This window comes from Lissotriton vulgaris, chromosome 11 (assembly GCF_964263255.1).
Source record: "Lissotriton vulgaris chromosome 11, aLisVul1.2, whole genome shotgun sequence".
Lineage (NCBI taxonomy): Eukaryota > Metazoa > Chordata > Amphibia > Caudata > Salamandridae > Lissotriton > Lissotriton vulgaris.
Window position 1 is genome coordinate 137,086,793 of NC_141699.1, and position 21,891 is coordinate 137,108,683.

General features: G+C 47.1%; 1 protein-coding gene across 1 annotated transcript in view; it reads left to right on the forward strand.

The window, feature by feature from the left end:
* The window catches only part of SBNO1 (strawberry notch homolog 1), a 946,695-nt gene that overhangs the window by 567,603 nt on the left and 357,201 nt on the right, over positions 1-21,891 (forward strand). Inside the window, exon 16 of the mRNA XM_086942451.1 lies at positions 18,670-18,805. Within this exon, the coding sequence (XP_086798577.1) occupies positions 18,670-18,805 (136 nt within the window). The remainder of the gene's footprint in view (positions 1-18,669; positions 18,806-21,891) is intronic.

Below are 21,891 nucleotides of genomic sequence, written 5' to 3' on the forward strand. Positions count from 1 at the left end.
CTGAAATCGTCGTCAACGACAAAGACCTTGTCGACAACGAACACTACACCGACGACGACGTCGTCCTTGAAGAGCCCACCGTCGACGATCCCGACGTCGAAGGCGTCGACGAGGGCATCGACAGCGAAGACGTCGACTACGAAGACATCGACGACGAAGACGTCGACGGCGAGCTCGCCGTCGACGAATGCACCGGCGACGACAACATCGACGTCGAGGTCATCGTCGACGACCAAGGTGCCGTCTAACCGTCGACGAAGGCTTTACCGTCGACGAAGACACCGTCGACGGAGGACTCGTCGACGACGATGGCCCTTACTGAAACATGGAAAAAATCCAAGCTAGTAGAGGTGTCATCCCTCACGCTACCACCGTCGACGACGCCAACGACGACGACAGGAACTTCCAAATCAAGTTCTGCGTCTGGCAAGATTGCCAAACAACAAAATACGCCGGAAACCACGTCTCCGAGCAAAGTGGAAATGCAGCCACCTCCAGAAATCTTTCAAAGTGAAGAATCTGAAGAGGAAGAACACATGGATCCTGCTACTTCCATATCGGACCTTCATGTCAAATGCCAAAGCACTGATGAAGAACAGGAGGAGTTCACTTACCAAGAACACTCCGTCCACACTAGTGTCCGCACGGAGGTCACCCCAATGGTGTGCCTACCGGTCTCTATTGTCAATGACTTGAAACACCTTATACAAGATTACAAGCAACGCTTCCCGGAAGCATCAATGACGGAAAGTGACAATCAGACGCCTGCAGTAAATAACCCGGCGTCAGCGTCCCTCCCAAAACAGTCTCGACCTCCTCCTCAAACCCACCGTGAGAGAATCCAACCTCAGGTGGTAGTATCGTCAGATGAAGACGAGGATGAATTGGAAGAAGGAGAGGTCCAGGAAATACACTCTGCCCATGATGAGGAAGATGAGTATGCCGCATCTTCCCCAGCTTCACCTCAACCACGCCAAGCAGATTCGCCGCCTGTGGACATTGGCGGCTTCCACAAAATTGTGGAAAGGGCGGCTAAACGATTCCATATGGTCATGGAATCGACGGAAACTGAATGCTTCCTACACGATTTCAAGGAGCAGACGCAGAAGTCCTATAGGAGCAAGGCAAGAAACTCATGCTGATCCCGCTTCTGTACCTGCGGTGGTTCCACGCCTGGACAAAAAATACAAAGCCCCGCTTACGGTGGCAGCTTGCCTCAATGGACACCCTAAACCTGATTTGGTGGTCACACAGGCGGCCCAGAAGAACTCCCGCAACCCTTCCTCCCCTCTGTCGGCTCCCCCGGACAAAGAGGGCAGGAAGTTGGACACAATCGGAAAACGTTTCACGACAACATCGGCCATGACCATCAAGGTGGCCAACTCCATTGCCCTGTTGGGGCGTTACAATCGCCAACTCTGGGAGGACATAGCCCCATATTTGGCGGAACTACCTGACACTGTCCAAGGTGAAGTCAAGGCTCTGCTTGTGGAGGGTCAAATCTCTGCAGCGGAAATAATTGACTGTGCTATTGATGCTGCCATGACCGGCTTTCGTCAACTTGCTGGAGCAGCAGTCCTGCGCCGTCAAGGATGGCTTAAAGCGACGTCGTTCCGACAGGAGGTACAATCAAAAGTGCTGGACATGCCCTTCGACGGCCAGCACCTTTTTGGGGACAAGATCGATGAGGCACTGCAAACCATAAAGAAGGACACCGATACTGCCAGAGCACTGGGTACTTTGCAAACGCGGAACCAGTCCTTTCGAGGTAACAGATCCAGAGGTCAGTCCTCTTATCGAGGTTCCTATCAGAACAGGTCCTCGTATTCCTACAATAACAAAAATCAATACCAACACAAACAACAACAAGGGCGCCAATCTTCTTACGGAAGATCAAACTTCAGAGGCAAGAATCAAAAGAGGGGCACTGGCGGCCGCCAGTGACCCATTACTCCAGCCAGTCCAGCCACCCTATCCCTCATTACAAATTGGAGGAAAACTGACCCATTTCCTCACCAATTGGCAACACATCACCACGGACCGGTGGGTTCTCCAAATTATAAGATTCGGCCATTCCCTGGAATTTACCACCATTCCTCCCAAAACACCTCCACGCAGACGGACACAAAAACACCTACGCCTGCTTCTCCAGGAAATTTCTGTAATGCTGAAGAAGGGAGCAATCGAGCGGGTTCCAACCCCCTTAAAAGGGAAAGGCTTTTATTCCCACTTCTTTATTGTACGCCAGAAGGAGAACAAATGGCGGCCCATTCTGGATCTCCGAGCACTCAACGCTTTCCTACGGAGCCAATCGTTCAGGATGGTGACGATTCAAGAAATACTGGGCATTCTACAAAAAGGAGATTTCATGACATCCTTGGATCTCCAGGATGCCTACTACCACATCCCCATCCTCAAGTGTCACAGAAAATTCCTAAGGTTCGAGGTTGCAGGACAACATTATCAATTCAAGGTCCTGCCGTTCGGCCTCAAATCCGCGCCGCTGATTTTCACGAAGTGCCTGGCACCGGTGGCAGCTTTCCTGCGTCAAATGGGTCACCAAGTCTTCCCCTACCTAGACGACTGGCTGGTGAAAGCACCCTCGGCAAAAGGCGCAGCCGAATCCTCCAGCGCCTGCACCAATCTTTTTCAGAGGCTAGGATTAACTCTCAATCTCAAGAAATCCTGCATTATCCCTTCGACAAAAATTACCTTCCTCGGGTCGATCTTGGACACGGAGTCCGCAAGAGCCTTCCCCTCCAAGGAAAGGACAGACAAGATATTATCTCTGGCCACGGCTGTGGCGGCAAAGAAAAACCTAAAAGTCAGGACCTACACATCACTCCTGGGCATGATGTCTTCCTGTATTCTCCTCATCCCTCACTGCAGACTCAGGATGCGCCCGTTGCAGGAAGCTCTCGCGAGCCAATGGACTCAAAGTACTGGCTCTTTTGAGGACATGGTACGGATAGCACCAAAAATATCCAGGAGTCTAGATTGGTGGAGGCATCGCAAAAATCTAACCGTGGGACTGCCATTTCTCCTTCCGGCAACACCTCTGGTGATCACCACAGACGCCTCCCTGGAAGGATGGGGCGCTGTCCTCCAGGACCTTCGGATCAGCGGCAAGTGGGACACTCAGGAAAAACAGCTCCATATAAACCTTTTGGAGCTGAGAGCCGTGTATCTGGCACTGCAGGCCTTTCTACCACGCATCCAGAACTCCCCGGTGCTCGTCAAAACGGACAACACCACGACGATGCACTATCTCAACAAACAGGGAGGAACGCGTTCGCTCACTCTATCACGCGAATCGCAAAAGATCTGGAACTGGCTTGTCCTGCACGGAATCACGCTCAAAGCGGACTATGTACCAGGCAGAGACAATACCATCGCGGACGCCCTGAGCAGGCAAAGATCCCTCTCCCACGAGTGGGAACTAAGCGACAAGGCACTGACCCACATCTTCTCTCAATGGGGAGCCCCAAGAATCGACCTGTTTGCCACCAAGGGGAACACCAAATGCCCAAACTACGCAAGCTGGCATCCCCAACAAGGGTCACTGGGAAATGCTTTTTCCATCGGTTGGTTCAGCGTGTTTGCGTACGCTTTTCCTCCGTTTCCAATGATCCCAGGCTCCTCAGGAAGATTAAGGCGGAGACCGGTACCCTGATCCTGATTGCCCCGTTCTGGCCGAGACAACACTGGTTCTCGGATCTGCTTCGACTCTCCATCAGGACACCGATTCGTCTACGACAACATCCGAATCTCCTGACGATGTCCAACGGGCAGGTCCAACACCCGAACCTGCAATCGCTCAAGTTATCGGCCTGGCTCCTCAGCACAGAGAGTTCTATATACTGAATATCCCGCAGGAATGCAGAGAAGTATTGGCAAGAGCGAGAGCAGACAGTACCAACAAAACCTACTCTCTCAAATGGAAAAGATTCTGCATTTGGTGTTCAGCACAGGGCCTGCGACCACTGCAAATCACACCTGAGCAGATATTGCCATACCTCCTACATTTGGCACAGTCAGGACTGGCACATGCATCCATAAAGGTTCACCTGGCAGCTATCTCACGGTTCACCAGAACTTTCACAGGACCATCTCTGTGGTCCAGTAGACTAGTCAAACAATTCCTAAAGGGACTTTATAGATCCTTCCAGAGGCCTCGGAAGGTTCCTCCGACATGGCAACTCAATCTAGTCCTCAACCAACTCATGAGGCTTCCTTTTGAGCCCATTCATCGAGCATCCATTAAATACATTTCATGGAAAACGGCGCTCCTGCTCGCTTTAACATCTGTAAGGAGAGTGAGCGAGCTACAAGCTCTGTCCATTCAGGAACCATTTATGCAGTTCAGACAGGACAGGGTGGTGCTGAGACCGAACCCTAAATTCATACCAAAAGTGCCATCGGACTTTCATCTCAATGAACCGATAGTCCTTTGGTCTTTCTTTGCGAACCCTTCCACCGCAGCAGAAAGAGCACTACATTCCTTAGATCTCAAGAGATGTCTGAAGTTCTACCTAGATAAAACTAAGACTTTCAGAAAATCTTCACAACTGTTTGTGGCATATAGCAGACCGAGGATGGGTCTGCCTCTGACGAAACAAAGCATCTCAAGGTGGATCTCCTCAGCGATTGCATTCTGCCATGACAAGGCCGGACGGCCGTTGAGCGATCATGTTACTGCACATTCCACCAGGGCAATGTCAACATCAGCAGCACTGTTCCCTGGAGTGCCGATCTTGGACATATGCAGAGCGGCGACCTGGAAGTCACTGCACACTTTCTCCAAACACTACTGCCTGGATCTCGAACTCCAGAAGGATGCAGCAGTGGGCCAGGCGGTGCTTCCCCATCTCTTTCAGTGAGGTGAGCCTTCCTACATCCCGCCATCCAGAGGTATGCACATTCTTTGTTCTTGTGATATTCTGCCTATGCTATTATTCCCATGTTAGGTGATAATATGTCTATTGTCTAACATGACTGCAGATCAACTTTGCATCACAAATGTGCATATCTTATTGCTAACTACTCTGATTCAGGCATGTGAATCTATGAAAGACACCCCTAATACTGGATAAGAAATGCGTTACTTACCTGTAACAGCAGTTATCCAGTATTGGTGTCTTTCATAGATTCACATGCAACCCTCCCGCCTCCCCTGGAAGGACTCACATCCCTCTCTAACAAGATTACGTCTACCTAGCTGGGTGCGTACGAAAATCTGAGGGACTGAGGCTCCTCCCAGGAAGGTTCTAGAGGGAGGTCGGACTGATTGGCTGACTCTGAGAGTTTGGTCCTTTTTGCATAAGGACAAGGAAAGGCTACTAAGGGGAGACCCTTAGGCCTATTTTCTCTATGTATGTCTATAGGACATTACTTTTTTATGTACCAGAGGCTCCCGTCTCGACGACGGGGAATGATTCAGGCATGTGAATCTATGAAAGACACCAATACTGGATAACTGCTGTTACAGGTAAGTAACGCATTTCGTACTTTGAGTGTGCCCTGGGCTCCTGCCAATCAGGTGCCCAGGGACTATGTTCTTTCCCTAAAACTGCATTGAAGACCAAACCCAATTGGCCCTCTCTGGCCACAGGTCAGTCTCCCTCGACGTTTATCACTTACCTGTGCCAGGCTTGCTTGGTTCTAGGAAAAATAAAAGAACTAAAAGAACAAAATCGGTCTGAGTTCAGTCTTTGAGTTTGTGACAACCATTTGCTGATTGAGCGTGTACAACAAATGCTTAACACTACCCTCTGATAAAGCCTTACTTCTCTTCGACACTACCACAAATAGAGAGAAAGGTGCTATCTACTTGTACCTCTGCCTACCTTTGGGGTTCAACTGGACTCTGTGCACACTATACCTCAGTTTGGTATAGTATATACAGAGCCAGTTTCCTACAGGCCTTGACTGATGTCCTTCAGGGAATCTGGTCTAAGCTCAGCACAGTGGACCCTGTGACTTGGACAGTTGCCTGCTGTAATTGCCCCGCTCTGGGTGACCCAAAATTCCTTACCAACCACCCTACCCCGAGATTTTGGTGGTCCAGGCCTCTACCTCAAAAGATGTGCTTCCCTCCGCACCGGGAATCCAAGAGACTGGATAGTTGGGGCAAGATGTTGTCTTCCCCCTAGCCTTGCATTGCGATAAATTAACACTGCATGTCTATTGGGCCATTACTCCCTCTCCCTGTGGGAAACGTTTGTATAGGTGCTGCCACAGATCCCAGAGGTGGCCTGGGCCAGTCTCTCACAGACAGTATCAGACAGGAGAGATGCAGCAAAGTTCACTATTCGTTGTCAGCTTGACACCACCGACTCACTGGGTATAATGTCATCATGCCTGGCTCAGAACGTTTGGCTTTCCTTGGTTATGTCCAGGCTTCCCTTCGGACATGCCCTTTGATTGCACCCTTCTCTAAGGTGACCAGGCAGAGCTGGCTCTGCAGATCTCGAAGGACTCGGACTGTGGCCAAATCCTTTGGCCTCTCAGTGCCCACCCATCCCTAATCTGCTTTTTGCCCCTTTTGTGGCCACAGAAGGGGTTTTCATCTGCACCAACCATATCCCACCCATGAGACCGCACAAGTTCAGAAACCTCTGTGAGGGTGTGGATGCACCTCCTTTCGATCATATTAGTCAGGTGGTCAAAGGTCCAGTCAGTCCACTCCTCCCCGTGCAGCCTCTAAACCTTCCTAATCCGACCCTTCAAGATCATGGGGGCCGGTTGGTGACTGGACCAGCCATCATCACCACCACTGTCAAAGCATTACATCAGACAAGTGGGTTCCTCCGATAGTCCAAAGAGGCTACTCCCTCCCCTTCAAAACTACCCATCCCTCCGATTTACGACCGGCTGATGGAGGACCACCTGCACTTGCTTTGGGAGGAAGTCAGGACTCTCTTGGTCAAGGAAGCCGTAGCGATGGTTCCAGCACCAGAAGTCTGTAGTGGTTGCTGTTTCCGCTACTTTCTGTTCCCGAAAATCCTATTCTAGATCTGCGAGCCCTCAACTACTTCCTCAAAAAGGAAAAGTTCAACATATTCACTCTCTATATTTATTAGCACACACTAGACAGGAACTCCTACCCGGCGATATCAATTGCGCACAAAAGATACTGAAGAAAAAGGTAGGTAGCATAGAAAAAAACATACGGCTCAGTCGGGGAGCCAAATCGTATACAAAAATAGTGGAATGTGAGCTAAATGCCAAAACAGGACTATTTCCCAAGAATGTAGGACCCCCTAGTGAAGCAGAACCACCCAAGCTGAGTAGTCAGGGACCCCAAGGCACCTAGGTGCAGTGTGGTTACACAGAGTCAAACATCCATTGGATAGCACAGGGTAAGTCGCGGTTGGAATTTTACAGTTCTAGGACCCTTCTAAAAGGACCCCTCAGGAGCCACTTGGATCAAGGAAAGTTTGATACCACAGGAAGCAGGATATCTACACCAGGGAGGCCAGGTACATAGGTGTGAAGTGGTATCAGAACCTCCCATGGGCTCCAATGAAGGATTGTGGAAGATCAGCAGCTACAGTGTCTTGTGCACCAGCACGAGGAATACAGACAAAAAGAACCTGAAACCAGAGGTGGTAAGGAAGCACAGGAGCACGATACCAACCCTTGTTGGAAGTTTTTGCGGTAGCACGATGAGGTTGAATCGGGAGCAGTGGAGCCCAGGCAATGATACAGGAGCCGTCCGTGAACTGTTACACGCTGGTAGTGGAGAAGTGTGGCTCAATGGTTAGAGTGGCAGACCCTGATGCAGAGGTCCAGCCCGGGACCAGGGGTTCAATTCCCCGCCTCGGCGGGTCTTGGGCTCAAAATTCCACGGACCTGATCATTCTCGCCTTGGTGCCTATTCTAATCATGGAGTCCCCACCCTGCAACTCTGGGCAATAGCTTGCTTAATCTCCACAACGGCCCCCACAACGCTAAGGATGCCTGGCCTCCACCCTGGGGGTACCCAGGAGTGGACGCCTCATAGGGAAAGCCAGGACGGGTTCCACAGCGGTATTCGTGCAAGCGCCTTGAGACCCTTGCGGGTGAGTAGTGCGCTATACAAGTATCAATTTACATTTTTTGACGAGTGCAGGAAGGTAAATGTCCAGCAGGACCACCAACAAGCCTTGGCAAATGCAAACAGTGGTTCTATTGGAGACGATGCTGTGTTGCAGGCCAGCACTGTCTGTGGGACTAACCCAGCAACGGTTTTATTTATTTAAGTTTTGTATAGCGCTAGCTGGACCCGGGGGTATCAGAGCACTTCACAGCTAATACAGATATGCAGCAGAGGAAAACAAAACAACAAGCCGGAAATAGAGCCTGTGCGACAGTAACTTGAGCGGAATAAGGGACGGAGATCTGGAGTGAATCAACCGGCTCTGGGTTTGGATAAAAGCGTTTTTCCACCGTCAGGCATGGGGTTCTCCTTAGACACCAGAGTGTTCAAGGAAAGGTTTTTGAGTAGCGATTTGAATTGCGGGAAGGAGGCAGTCATTCTGATATGGGGGGGGAATGGAGTTCCAGATCCTGGGGGCATTCCCCGCAAAGGATTTATTTGAGGTTTTTCGTTTCTGTGATTTCAGAGGGATGAGTAGAAGTGTGTTCGAGCTTTTGAGGTTCCTGGACTGACCCGCTCTTTTGAGTTTGGAAGCCAGGTATTCCGATTTGCCTGTATGCAGGTCTTTGAGTGAGGGAGGATGTGCGGAAGTTGGCTCGTTGGTCAATCGGGAGCCATTTCAGTTCTTTGAGTGCTGGGGACATGTGGTCAAATTTCTTTGTTCCTGTGACCATTCTTGCCGGCCCTCAGCACGCAGGAGAACCAGCTGGAATTGATGGACCACCCTTGAGGACCCTCTGGCAGCAGGCACTGGGAGTCGCAAACAAGCCTCAACAGCACACAGAAATAAAAGGCCCACGATTCAGAGGATGCAGACAGGACGTCTTGCTTAGAGCTGTGCAATACTGGAAGCTGGGGCTTCTTGGAGCTTGAAGATCTTTTGTGAAGAGAGCCAACAGTCCGTGATAATGGAAAACCGACGCGGTGCACAGGGAGGCAGTTCATGTCCGCTGGAGCGGATTACAGTTGCCCTACTTGCAGGGAAGACTGGTCAAGCCTCTGAAGAACCAACAAACCACCACATGTGTTGTAGAGCCAGGCGATGTCCTTTGGGACAACAGGATCAGCAAACCCGTCATCGAAGTAGCGGTGCCTGCTGATACAGAGATAGGACTCCTTCACTCCAAGGGAGATTCCTTCTGGCTGGGATGCAGTCCGAGTCCTGTGTGACTCGGAAGATGCACAACCATTGAGTTAAATAACTTGAAGAAACATAAGGACAAAGATGCAGTAGGAGTCTTCCTGCGGAAGGCAGTCTTGTCTTTGGTCCTGGCTTGAAGAGCAGCAGAGTTCCTGTGTCCACCAACAGAAGTCTTTGGACAGGCTTCAGATGACAGGCAGTGGGATCTTGAAGTTGTGGTTGGGACATCTAAGGACACAGCCCTTAAGTAACCCTTTAAAGGGAAAGGAACTTTTCTCTGGTGACCCACCTATGTGAGGGGGGGTGGGGGGGAGCAGGTACGCTACTCAACTGACCTAGCCAGTCAGATGCTCCCAGGGTTTAAGATGCAACATGGCAGATTCAAGTGGCCTCCTGGAGGAGCTCTAGGCACCTCCTTAGGGAGGAGCTAGACAGGGGGGTGGAGACTCCCTGTCCTCTGTGTAGTTTTGCACCAGAGCATGAGCCAAGGGCTCCGGAAGTGGGCAAAACCGGTTTATGCATTGCCGTCTGGTGGTACTCTGAAGCGCCCCCATCTCCCCTTTGCAGAAAAAACTATGTTCAGCTTCCCCTGCCAGAGTTCAGCTCATCAGCAGGAGGCAGAACAAAGCATTGGGTCTGCAGCCGTGCGGGCTGGCAGGCAGACCCTGTGAGAATACACAGGTAGGTATTTTGAGGCGGGAGGGATCCTCTAAGGAGCCCCCCAGTACATGGTATATTGTAACAAAGAATATATTTGCGAAGAGACTGGATTGTAGACTTGTTAAATTAACTGACTATTTAATGACTGGAAATAGTGTATGCTCATCGAACCTAATAACAAAGAAAGTAAAAAAATTGTTTGAGTGGTCACGTTATTCCATTCAGCAATTTCTCTCCGCATTGGTCACCTTGAATGAAATGAGGTGGGATGATCTGGTGTTCGAGGTTGTAGAAACTAATGGTAAAAGGAGATATAGATCTTAAAGTAGCACAAAACTGGGAAAATTAATTAAATATCAGCGGACCTGTGAAAATGGTAAATTCTGTACAGTTCATGAAGCAAATTATCATTGTGTGCAATTTTATGCTAAAGTGTTATTATACAGAGTGTTTTTTTTATTAATTCTTTTTTTTTTTTTCGAAAGCAATACCAGAGTATTAGTCCTCTGTTGTAGACACATTTTTTTTTTTTTAAATCTTTACTTTTCAGTTTTATACATTCTCAATCAAGGTACAGAGCATATTGTGACGCATAGTATTGGCACCAATAGAATCAAATACAATGTGATTTGAACCGTTATGAAACAAATCATGGCATAAGTGGACAGTGGAACCCGGGGGATAATCAAAGCTATTCCACCGAGCACATGTAGTACTAGGAATGGTCAACCTACCCAAGGATTCCCCGATATAATCAAAGAGAGAGGGAGTGACATCTAGGGAAATCATACCATGTCAGGGGCACCCACTGCAGTCTAGTGCCTCTTATCTTATCTTAATAGGAATTTATAGAGCGCATGGTCACCCAGAGGTTTCATGGCACTGATTAGGCAGAAGTCACATCGAAAAAAGGTTACGCAAGTGCCTGCTCATACAGCCTGGTCTTAAGCAACCTTCTGAATCCCAGGAGATTGTCGCACATCCGGATTGCTAGTGTCAAAGAGTTCCAGAATTTTAGGGCGAGGTAAGTGAACCCTCGCCCTCCCTGGCGTTTGAGATTGAAGGTGGGGGTGGACAAGAGCTGAAGATGGGCGGACCGTAAGTTGCGGAGAGCAGAGTGCCTTACTATCAGGCAGCTAATAAATTTGGGGCTCCTGCCATGCAGGGCTTTGAACATTATACACCCTGACTTAAAGGCAGTGCTTTGGTCAATAGGCAGCCAATGAAGTTTGTCCAACAGAGGTCTAGCAGATAACCATCTGGGTTGCTTGTGAATTAACCTGGCGGCATGGTTTTGTACCAGTTGATGGCGCTTGAGTAGGCATGATGGAAGTCAGATAAATAGAGTTTTAAAAATCAAGGCGAGACAATACCAAAGCAATCACAACCTGTATTGGGGCGGAGTGGGTTAAGCAAGTGGGCAATTTTCCTAATCCTGCGTAGCTGGAATAAGCAGACGAGACCACTGCCCCTACTTGGCCTCCGAGAGATAGGTCTGCGTTGACGATGACCCCCAGACTTTTCACAGATGAAGAAGTCACAGGGGAAGGACCCAATTCTGCCAGACAGTAGTGAGGGCCCCAGGAAAGTTTGCTCTTACCCGGCAAGATTAATTCGGTATTGCCAGGGTTAAGTTTCAGATGGTTTAGGTCCATCCAGCTCTGAATGTGGAGCATAGTGGTTTGAAAGTGATGGATGGAGTCAGAGGAACTGCCTGGTGTGAAAACGAGCTGGAGGTCATCCCCATAATTAAAGGTGGTTACCTTCATATTTTTTAAAGAACGGATCAGGGGCCGGAGGTAGAGATTAAACAGGAGTGGGGAAAGGGACGAGTCCTGTGGGACTCCACGAGGTCGCGAGCTTAATAGCAGTGAAAGAGTCGAGACGGACTGCTTGGGTTCTGCCTTCAAGGAAGGATTTAATCCAGTTGTAGGCAGAGCCCTAACAGAATTTTATGGTTGACCGCGTCGTAAACGGCCGACAAATCCAGTAACACCAGAGCCTGAGAGCCACCCACATCAGCATTGGCTCTCATAGTGTCAGAGGGCAAATGCTGGGGAAATTGTCCAAAGTGGATACGTTAATTATCAAATTATCCAAAGATTCCCTATGCGATGTGGTGGAAATACTGGCTTTGATCATAGAGATCTTATCCAGGAAGAAATCGTTCAGGGAATCGCATAGGTCTTGAGTGGGTGTCTGTTCGGGAAGGATCCTCTTGGGGGTTGCATAGATCGTTGACTATTGAGAAGATTTCCTTCGACTTATTCTGGGCGCCTAATATTCTGTGTGAAAAGTAGGCTGCTTTAGCTCCCAAAATGGCAATTTTGGATTCTTAGAGGGCTGATGAGAACTGGAGTTTGTCTTCAGGGGAATAGCGTAGTGTCCATTTCCTTTCTTTTTGGCGGAGCTCAAGTTTCAGATTTTTTTAGCTCCGCAGAGAACCGTTTTTGGGAGTCAGAGTGGCGAGCACGGGTAAATTTAGTAAGTGGGGCATGGGTATTGCAGGCCGACAGTAACCATGTGGAAATATTGGCTTCCATGGAGTCAACATCTGAATTGTAGGTGGGTACTGAGCTGGCCAGTGTTTCAGCGAAAGCTTGTTTATCCTGGGCCCTCCATTTTCTTTGCACTCCTCCCTCAATTGTGGCGATCTTGGTCTTAGGAGGCAGTGTGACATTGAATTGTATTAGATGGTGATCTGACCATATACATAGGGAAATGGTCAGTTATGTCAATGTGAGATTAGTGGACCTAATTTGGTCCAATGCGTGGCCTTTTATGTGAGTGGCAGAATGAATATGTTGGACAAAGTTCAGATTCGATAGTAAGTCGTGTAGTTCTGCAGCATGAGGCCCACCTAAGGCGTCATTGAGCCAGTAGTTCAAGTCACCTATGAGTAATACGTTGGTGAAATTCATTGCAAGGTTGGCCAGCTGTTCGCATAGAGAGATGGGAAAATTAGACATGGACTAGGGGGGCCGATAAAGCAAGACAAAAATAACAGCTCCAGAACTGGAGTCAAGTTTAATGACCATGGTACCTGGTCCCTGGACCCGTCAGGGCGCAGACGGGCTTGCCTTAGGCGCGCCGCCCGCTGCGCTTCCGCGGTGTACCGTCCATTTAAGCCTGAGCTCCGCCTCTAACTCCTTCCCCTGCGGCCGATTCGCTGAGGCCTCGGGGTGGTGGCTGGAGCGGCAGGAGAACAGTGAACAGTGCGAGCAATTTTAAACGTGAGTCGTTCTAAAGCACAAAATCTAAGGTGACAATTTAAAAAAAACAATTCGCCCAAGCAACACCAGTCGGCGAGACACACCGGCCTACAATCTCCTGAGGTTGCGTTACGGCGTGCTTTAAAGCCTGAGCTCCGCCTCTAACTCCTCCCCATGCTGCCAATTGGCTGAGGCCTTTGGGTGGTGGCTGGAGTGGCAGGGGAACATCGAACAGTGCGAGCAATTTTAAACGTGACACAGAATCTAAGGTGACAATTTTAAAAAACAATTTGCGCAAGCAACACCAGTCGGAGTGACACACAGGCCTAGAAACCTAACCAATCCCCTCAGGGACGATGCCATTAGCAATCTGAGTCATGAGCAATCAGTGCGCTTTCTAGGGATGTATGTTTTGTAAGGTCCCCAAATGTCTACAGGCCGTGAGGAACTAGGAATCAATGTGGCATACTCTTCGCAATTCACATTACAAAACGCTAAACTGCGAAGCCACGACTGCAGTGAGGAGACCCTCTTGCTACCCCATAATAACGCCACTTCTCTCTCGGCCAATAGGAAGCCAAGCGCAGCTAATTTCCTAACTTTCTTGGGAAAGTTGACCATATAGTGCAATCTCAGGAGCTGGGATCAATGTCGTGGAGAGTATGTCCCCTAGTGTGTCATGCACCTGAACCCAGTATCGCCGCACTTTAGGACACGTCCAGGAGAAGTGGGCGAAATCGGCAAATGGAGATGAGCATTTCTGGCAGCGGTGGGGTCTGGTGTGGTCTATCCTGTGGGACCATGCTGGGGTGCAATACATTCTGCGAATATGAAGCAGTTTATGCCTGCTGTTCAGGGACACCTCCCTAGTTGTCCTGCAGCACTGTTCCCACTGGTCATCAGTGATGGGCCTACCTAAATCAGTCTCCCAAGCCGTGCATGTTTTATCATCAGAGAACGGCTGGGCTATTACACATTGTTTGTACAATTTGGAAATCAAGTGTGCTCTTGTGGGGCATTCTATAATTAAGGTCAGTGGTGGGGCCAGCTCAGGTGCAGCCGGAAATGAAGGGAACGCAGCCCGCACCATCGAATACAGGCACTTCAATACTAAGGTGTCCATAAAGGAGCGGTCACTAAACAGTTTCGTTCGATACCGAGAAAATATGATCATCTAGAAACAGGTCACCCATTGTGTAAATATGAAATTTCGCAAGTGTGCGCTGAATCAAGACTTCACCAGTTATGGGGAGCAATGAAAGATTAGGAAGAGGCAACGCCTGAGAGTACAATTGGGCTAGGCCCAAAATCCGGCGCAACCTGTCCCAAGCCCAGCAAGGGGTGGATACAGTCTGAATGTCCTGAGGGTCTCTGGGGATGCCTGTAAGTAAAACGGTGGATAGTTTTTGTGGGAGTACTAGGTCAGCTTCTGGTTTCAAGTAGGGAACACGTGTGTCTGGGTGGTACCATGCGTAAGCATAGCTGCATTGTGCGGCCAAGTAATATAAATACATGTCAGGAACCCCAAAACCTCCTCTCTCATACGGCAGGGTCAAGATCTGCCATGTCACACACGGCCTCTTGTCTCCCAAACGAGTCGCAGAAGGAGTGTATATAGCTGGAGAAAAAAGTTCTGAGTGAAGGGAATGAGAATATTGTTAAAAAGTAGAAAAACCGAGGGAGGACCACCATTTTAATAATGGCCACTCTCCCAGCCAGCGACAAAGGCAGCCTTAGCCACTTCTCAATTTGCGTTTCCGGGAGGCTAATTGCCCGACAATAGTTGAGCCTGAAAATAGTGGCGGCGTCAAGATGTATATAAACTCTGAGATACTTGACAGCATCATGGCACCACTCCAGCGGAAATTCGCATTCCAAGGCGGAAGTGCTGGCAGTCAAAGGGAAAATAACCGATTTGTACAAATTGACACTGAAACCTGAAAAACGGCTGAATCTAATAACTTCCTGAATCAGAGGTTCGAGGTTACGGTGGGGCAGCCTGACATATACAACTGTCATCGGCATACAAGGACACTTAAATAGGCCCTATGCGAAACTGTAAGCGCTGTGTAAATGTTTTTCTTGAAAATGTCTTAACTAGGGGTCCATAGCTAAAATAAAAAGTAATGGCGACAGGGGGCATCCTTGCCTCGTGCTGTGAGATATGTGAAAAGGTTTAGAAATAGTGCCTTTCAGGCGTAGCCGAGCTGTAGGTTTGGTGTATAAGCGAGCGACAGTGGAGACAAAACACTCGGGCATTCCCTTACAATGCATGACAGACAGGAAAAAAGGCCACTCCAGGGAGTCGAAAGCTTTCTCCGCATCGTGGAACACTGCCGCGGCCGGCGTGCTAGGGACAATTCTGTGCAGCACCGTGAACAGCGTCCACAAATTGAAAGATGTGGATCTGTGAGGAAAAAAACCCGATTGGGCCGGAGAAATGATGGATTCCATTAATAAAGATAACCGGATTGCAATCACCTTCGCTAGTATTTTATCGTCAAGGTTTAGCAGGGATAGCAGCCTATAGGAGCCACATAGTTTGGGGTCTTTAACCAGTTTGGGGAGGAGGATGATGACAGCTTCTCTGAATGTTGGTGGGAGGACACCGCTTTCCAGAGCTTCAGCATAAACTTCGACCAGTCTTGGATCTAATATATCCTTATATGCTTTATAAAAATCCGCGTAAAATCCGTCGAGCTCGGGAGCAGAGGAGCCCTGCAACGCCTCTATAGCCTAAAGAATTCTCTCCTGGGATATGGGAATGGACATAAAAATCTTGCATGTGGGGTTCTAGGTAAACCAGTGCATTAACGCAAGGTATTCCCCTTGTTCTCTGAGGTCCGTGTTGACTCTGGAAGTGTATAGTGTTTTATAATAAGAAAGGAACGTGTCGCATATGTACGGTGTGGAGTGTAACAACGTGTCGTCCGGACCCATGAGTTCCGTGACATAGGCTTTATCACGTGGGGGGCGGAGTGTGTGTGCAAGAATCTTCCCGGGTCTTTCATCCTCACCATATCGTCTAGCGACATGTTTGTTAAGTGATAGTAGCTCTTGTTCTGTGGTCTCCCTAAATTCGAGCAACAAAGCTAAGCACCGGTCTTCCCAGGACTCCGATACAGTCTCCAATAAATCCTGATCCAAAGCAGCGATATCTGTCTCGATGCGGCTCGAGGTGGAACGAAGATCTTTCAGGACCCCCGCATTTTTGGCTATACAGACACCCCTGATGTAGGCCTTAAACCCTTCCCAAAGCATTGCCCATGTGTACACCGACCTAGTGTTGATTTCAAAGTAATCTTCGATAGCCTCTCTTAGTTCCTTGTGAAAGACCTGATCTAGAAGAGCTTTCCCAGGGAAGCGCCACTGCCTCTCCTAGCCGCCCGGTCTGGGAACCTTAATCTTAAGCACCACTGGAGAGTGGTCTGAAAACGTGAGTGGTAGGGTAACCAATCCACCCAACCACCCTTGGAGAAACCAACCAGTAATCTATTCTAGTCCAGGTATTGTGAAACCCAGAATAATGCGTGTAGGCTGCGAGATGTGGGTGTTGTTTACTTTCAATGTCTATTAACTCTTTCGCTGCGGCGGCTATTCCGCCGCAGCACTAACGGTCGCGGGGGGGCGCGTTGGTGAGCTCCGCGGGTGACAGAACCGTTCCGTCACGGCTCGCGGGTGAGCTGTGCTCATGACGGAACGGTTCCGTCACGGCCCCGCCCGCTCAATTAAACGCGGCGCGAAATCAGCGCCGCGGCGGCCGGGCCGTGACGGAACCGCTCCGTTATGAGCACAGCTCACCCGCGAGCTGTGATGGAACAGTTCCGTCAATAGCCTGGAAGGGGTTAAAGAGACGTGTCCACAAATGTCCAGCAGTGCCCAGCGTGATCGGGGTTTAGTATTGGGTGAGGAGGAAGTGCTGTCCCTCATGGGATCTAACAATAAGTTGAAATCTCCCCCCCATGATAAAAAAGCCCAAGTCCAGTGCTAACAAGCGCACCTGTAGTTCAAGATAGAAGTCAGGGGAATCCACATTGAGACCATAAACACAGATCAGCGAAACATTATATCCCATCAGTGAGCCAGTAACAATCAACGTCCGTCCCCCACCACCCTATGCAGAGAAAAAGGAACTCTTCTACGTATGAATAGGGCCACCCCTCTCGCGTAGCTGCTGTAATTAGAAAATTATCAATGTGTACCCCAGCTCGCCGACACAGGCGAAACCTCAGATCTGGACAAGTGGATCTCCTGCATGAAGACAATGTCAATGTTGTGCCTTGTGAAGAACCTGCCTTCGTTTTCGGGTATTGTTCAACCCCCTGAAATTCCAGGAAATAAGAGAGCCCGGACGGACCGGGCTGCCAGCCTAACTGTACCATTGCAGAACTATCATATTAATCATACATAAATGAAACTCAAACCGGTGCCATATTCCAGTAACTTGCTCAATGTGTACTAAAGCTCCATGAATAAAGAGCAAATGTCCCCCCCAACCTCCCAGCCTTACACCAACCCCTGCAAGGCATAACCCAATAACCAAAGAGCGGTGCAATAGAAACGACCATATCAATGCAAAAATCAACATTGAACACCATAAATTTGGCATATGCAGTGAAGAGACCGTGGCTTTCACCATGAGGAGCAGCAACGCCACACCAGTCGGGCATTGCTGGAAGTTGTAGTAACAGTTAGGGTAAAATTGCTGTTGTAGACACACTTTGTGGGAAACAGGATGTTGGGTTCACCAGGTATGGTCATGTAATTCATTAGCACAATTTTCGTAGGATTGATTTAATGTACTGTGAAAACAATCTTGATGTATTACTCCAGAAAGATCGCATGATGGCATTATTGGCAAATCTCTCAAACTATGGTGCCGTCACGTCAAGGGAATAACTTGATCTATATCTCCATGCTTATCGCTAGCGTCTTTATTTTGAAAAACTGGAAATAACAAATACCAACTTTTTCAGATTTGTGTGAGTGAAATATTTGGAGGTTATATGCTAGATGGGATCAACCACAAAATGCAATAGTTCATGGCAGGAATTTCTCAACTATGTATTATGAAAGTTTTTTTTCTCTTTTTTTACTTGTTTCAACTGTACTTTATACAGTAATACATGGATTTTTAAGGATTGTTTTGGCTGCAAAAAATGAAATAATGTTTATCATTTTCCTTTCTTTAAAACTAAATAAAAATGGAATAAACTCTGGGTACATACTTACTGTAATGCTTTTCTGGTGGATTCTCAAACCGCAGATTACTCACTGCTTTGCTGAAGAAAACCTGTTTCCATTCCACGCTGCATCTAGCACAGCTTATCAGAAGTTGATAACCGGGTCTAAGGGTAATGGTATGCCGGCCTTGTTGGCCTAAATAGATGTGCTATTTCTGGGGGTTTTTTCAACATGGTATCAAGATATTGGAAATTTGTGTTAAGGTGGTAACAATGTGATTCAGTAGCAATGTCTATAAACAAGCGTTTTTAAGATTTTCCTTTTTCCTTCAGAATATTGCCATAATTTCTGAGGCTGCAAGCTCTGGAATTTCTTTACAAGCAGACCGCAGAGCGAAAAACCAGCGGAGGAGAGTGCACATGACTTTAGAGTTGCCTTGGAGTGCAGATAGAGCAATCCAGCAGTTTGGTAAGTTTGTTTCAACAAATAAATAAAATGATTGCACAGAGAACCTTGATATTTTTCATTTAAGTTCACGATTTGCCTTATATAGCATACTAACAAAAAGGAAACAGTAGCCAGGCCAGAACTGTATAGATCAGAAAAAGGTCAAATAAATTACAAATGATCGGTGCTCAATAGCAAGAGTTTGCTACCAAACAGCCCCAGATATATTCCACAGTACAAGGGTTCAAATATTGCAAGACAATTGTCTTGAGTACTTGGAGTTCAACAAGAAATTAAATAACCAGTCATGGAGTCATAAAGTGACTGTAATCTTTAATTTGGTCCACCAATTCTTTCTTTCACAATTGGGTTTCTGTACATCAATCCATATTCACCAGTAATGTAATGCACTTTGCACAGCCAACACGTGTTTCGTGGTTTGGCTTATTAGCCTCCGACTTAATCAGGGCTATGAATTATAAACCGTAACATAAATTAAGTGAAGATCTTCAATAATAACGTGCCATCACCCACCATTTGATGCATAGTCAAACACTATATTACAAGAAGGTGTAAACCAATAAATCTAACGTGACTCATCCTGTCCAAGGGCGGACAACACATGCATGCTATTGTGCAATATTATTGTTTCTAAGTCACAAAAGAGAAGTCAAGCATTATTACAGGATTAAAAAGACCACATCATAGTTGAGCAGTATATAGTGAATGAAGACCAGCATCATGTAAATGAAAAAACTGCAAACAACCACTCCGGCAGTTACCTAAATTGTCGTGCTCACCCCTCAGTGCCATTCCAGAATGGAAACTAAGCAAGTAAATGAAGTGTAATAAAGACCTGAAATGTAGTAAATTAATTTCTGCTTCTTTACGCTGTGCTTATCGGGTACAGTAAACACGTAGATATCGTTGTAGAACATCAATCCTAAATAAGTGAATATAAAGATACAATGATGATTAATAAGAACCAAGTATCTAAAAGTTAGGGTCTAAACACCTACAAGCAGATGGAAAAGCATACCCTACTATTCTAAAGGCATCCACAAGTACAAGGATCATTACTAGTAAAGTAGCTGGGAAACTTTAACCTGTTTTTTCCAACCTGTAAAGGTGTATCAAAAAATAGCAGTTGGATATATGTGCCGATAAGAAAACTGAAAGTGGGAAAAGAACGTAGGCCTAAAGTGTAAAATAACAAAATAGTGATTAACACATAAAGGTATTATCCGTAATAAGGGACTGGTGCAAATAGTGAAATGTAATATCTGGTGCATGTAGTTATTAGATGCAATAAAATGTGATATCTTTCATTAACGTCATGAACAGGGCTGTAAGTGCCTAACTTAATAGTGCATGTACAACTAGTAAACTATGAAACACAGTGCAGTGCATGCGGTTATTGGATACAAAGAAATAGTTAGGTTCATTCTACATCCTAACCAAGGTGGTAAGTGTCTGACCAGATAGTGCGTGCCCATGAAATCGATGTCTTCATTGGAAAAAGCTCCTGCAACTAGTCGCACGCTACAGCAACGCGTTATATGAAAAAAAGTTCAGAACAAAAAGAAAACTTATAAAGCGTGCACATTGTGTATAAAACAAACTTGTACATGTTCATGAAAGTGAGCTCTTCATTTTAAGAAGCGGCGCAGCTAGTCACGCTACTGCAACGCGTTATTTGAAACGGTGTGCCATGTAGAAACAAAACGTCAATGTGCACAATAATATATGTATTATACAAAAGGGCAAAAAAATTAACTCAAAAGCATTTCCAATGTAAATCGCCTACATGTAAAGTAATTCTCCATATCGAGAAACAAGACTGATGGTATCGGGGAAAGCAGCAAAAGTGTACACTGAAATATAACGCCTCAAGTGTTAGATAAACTTGCATCACACTGGCGTGTATAAATCTCAGAAAGAGCGCTTTCCTCATGTGTATCTACGACGTGGATAAGTTGCACCTTTTTGAAAGTGCTGTTTATATACCAGCTATTAAATGTCATGTGACAGTTATTAAAACGCAAGCGACCATCTATAAATTTCGTATTCACGTTAAGTGTGTGTATAACATAACGGGATTAACAAGAGTATACAAATCTTATATAGATATAGTTTGTAATATGCAATAAAGAGGGGAAAGACAACAAGAGATAACAAGAGAAACTGTATACTCTATATAATGCTTTTCTTTGTGGCGGTGTTAATTCCTCTACTTTTCGTTTTCTTCTGTTGCCTTTCTAGAAAGAGGCGGGTCCAAGGGAGAAGAGATCGGACCGGCATAACTTAAATTTAAACCTATCTTTAACTCACTTTTCACAACTTAACTACTTAATACTTTAATTTGTAAGGAAAATTAGGAGCAGGATGGGGGGGGGGGGGGTAAAACTTGCCACACATCTGGCAAGAGTAAGGAAGGAGGGGTTTTCCAGGGGCAGGGGGCGACTAGGGGGGGAGGGGGAAAAGCAATAAAGATCCTCCGCAATCAGACCTCACCAGGTTCAGTAGTTTAGTCTGCCTTATAATTTGTTTATCATCAGGTAATCGGAATATCCTAGTTTGTGGTAAAGTTGTCCCTATGGTAGTGGAAATCAGTTTATGGGGATGGTTAAAAAGACTCATATTTAGATGACCTCTCTAAAGTTCCTTTCCTGGAATGTCAATGGCCTGCGTGTAAGGAGTCGAAGGCATAAAATCCTATAGTATTTGAGAGATTCTCCTGCGCAGACCATTGTCATCCAGGAGACATATTTACTTAAAACGGAGGTCTATGAGATCCTAAGGAAACAGAGATGGGTAGATACGTTTCTATGTACAGACCAAACCGCTAATATAAGAGGGATACTAATAATTTTCAAGAAGTCGGTAAAAGTGCAAATTCTGGAGTGCAAGGAAGACCACAGCGGGAGATGGTTAATTTAGAGAATTGTATTAGAGGGTACTCCTTTGACGTTGGTGGGATACTACGGGCCGAACTAAAATGACCCCTCTCATTTGAAAGAAATTCAGAATCAACTTATATTATTACAGGATCCAGTCATCTGGGTCGGCGATTTCAACATTGTGCTTAACCCTTTACTAGATAAGTC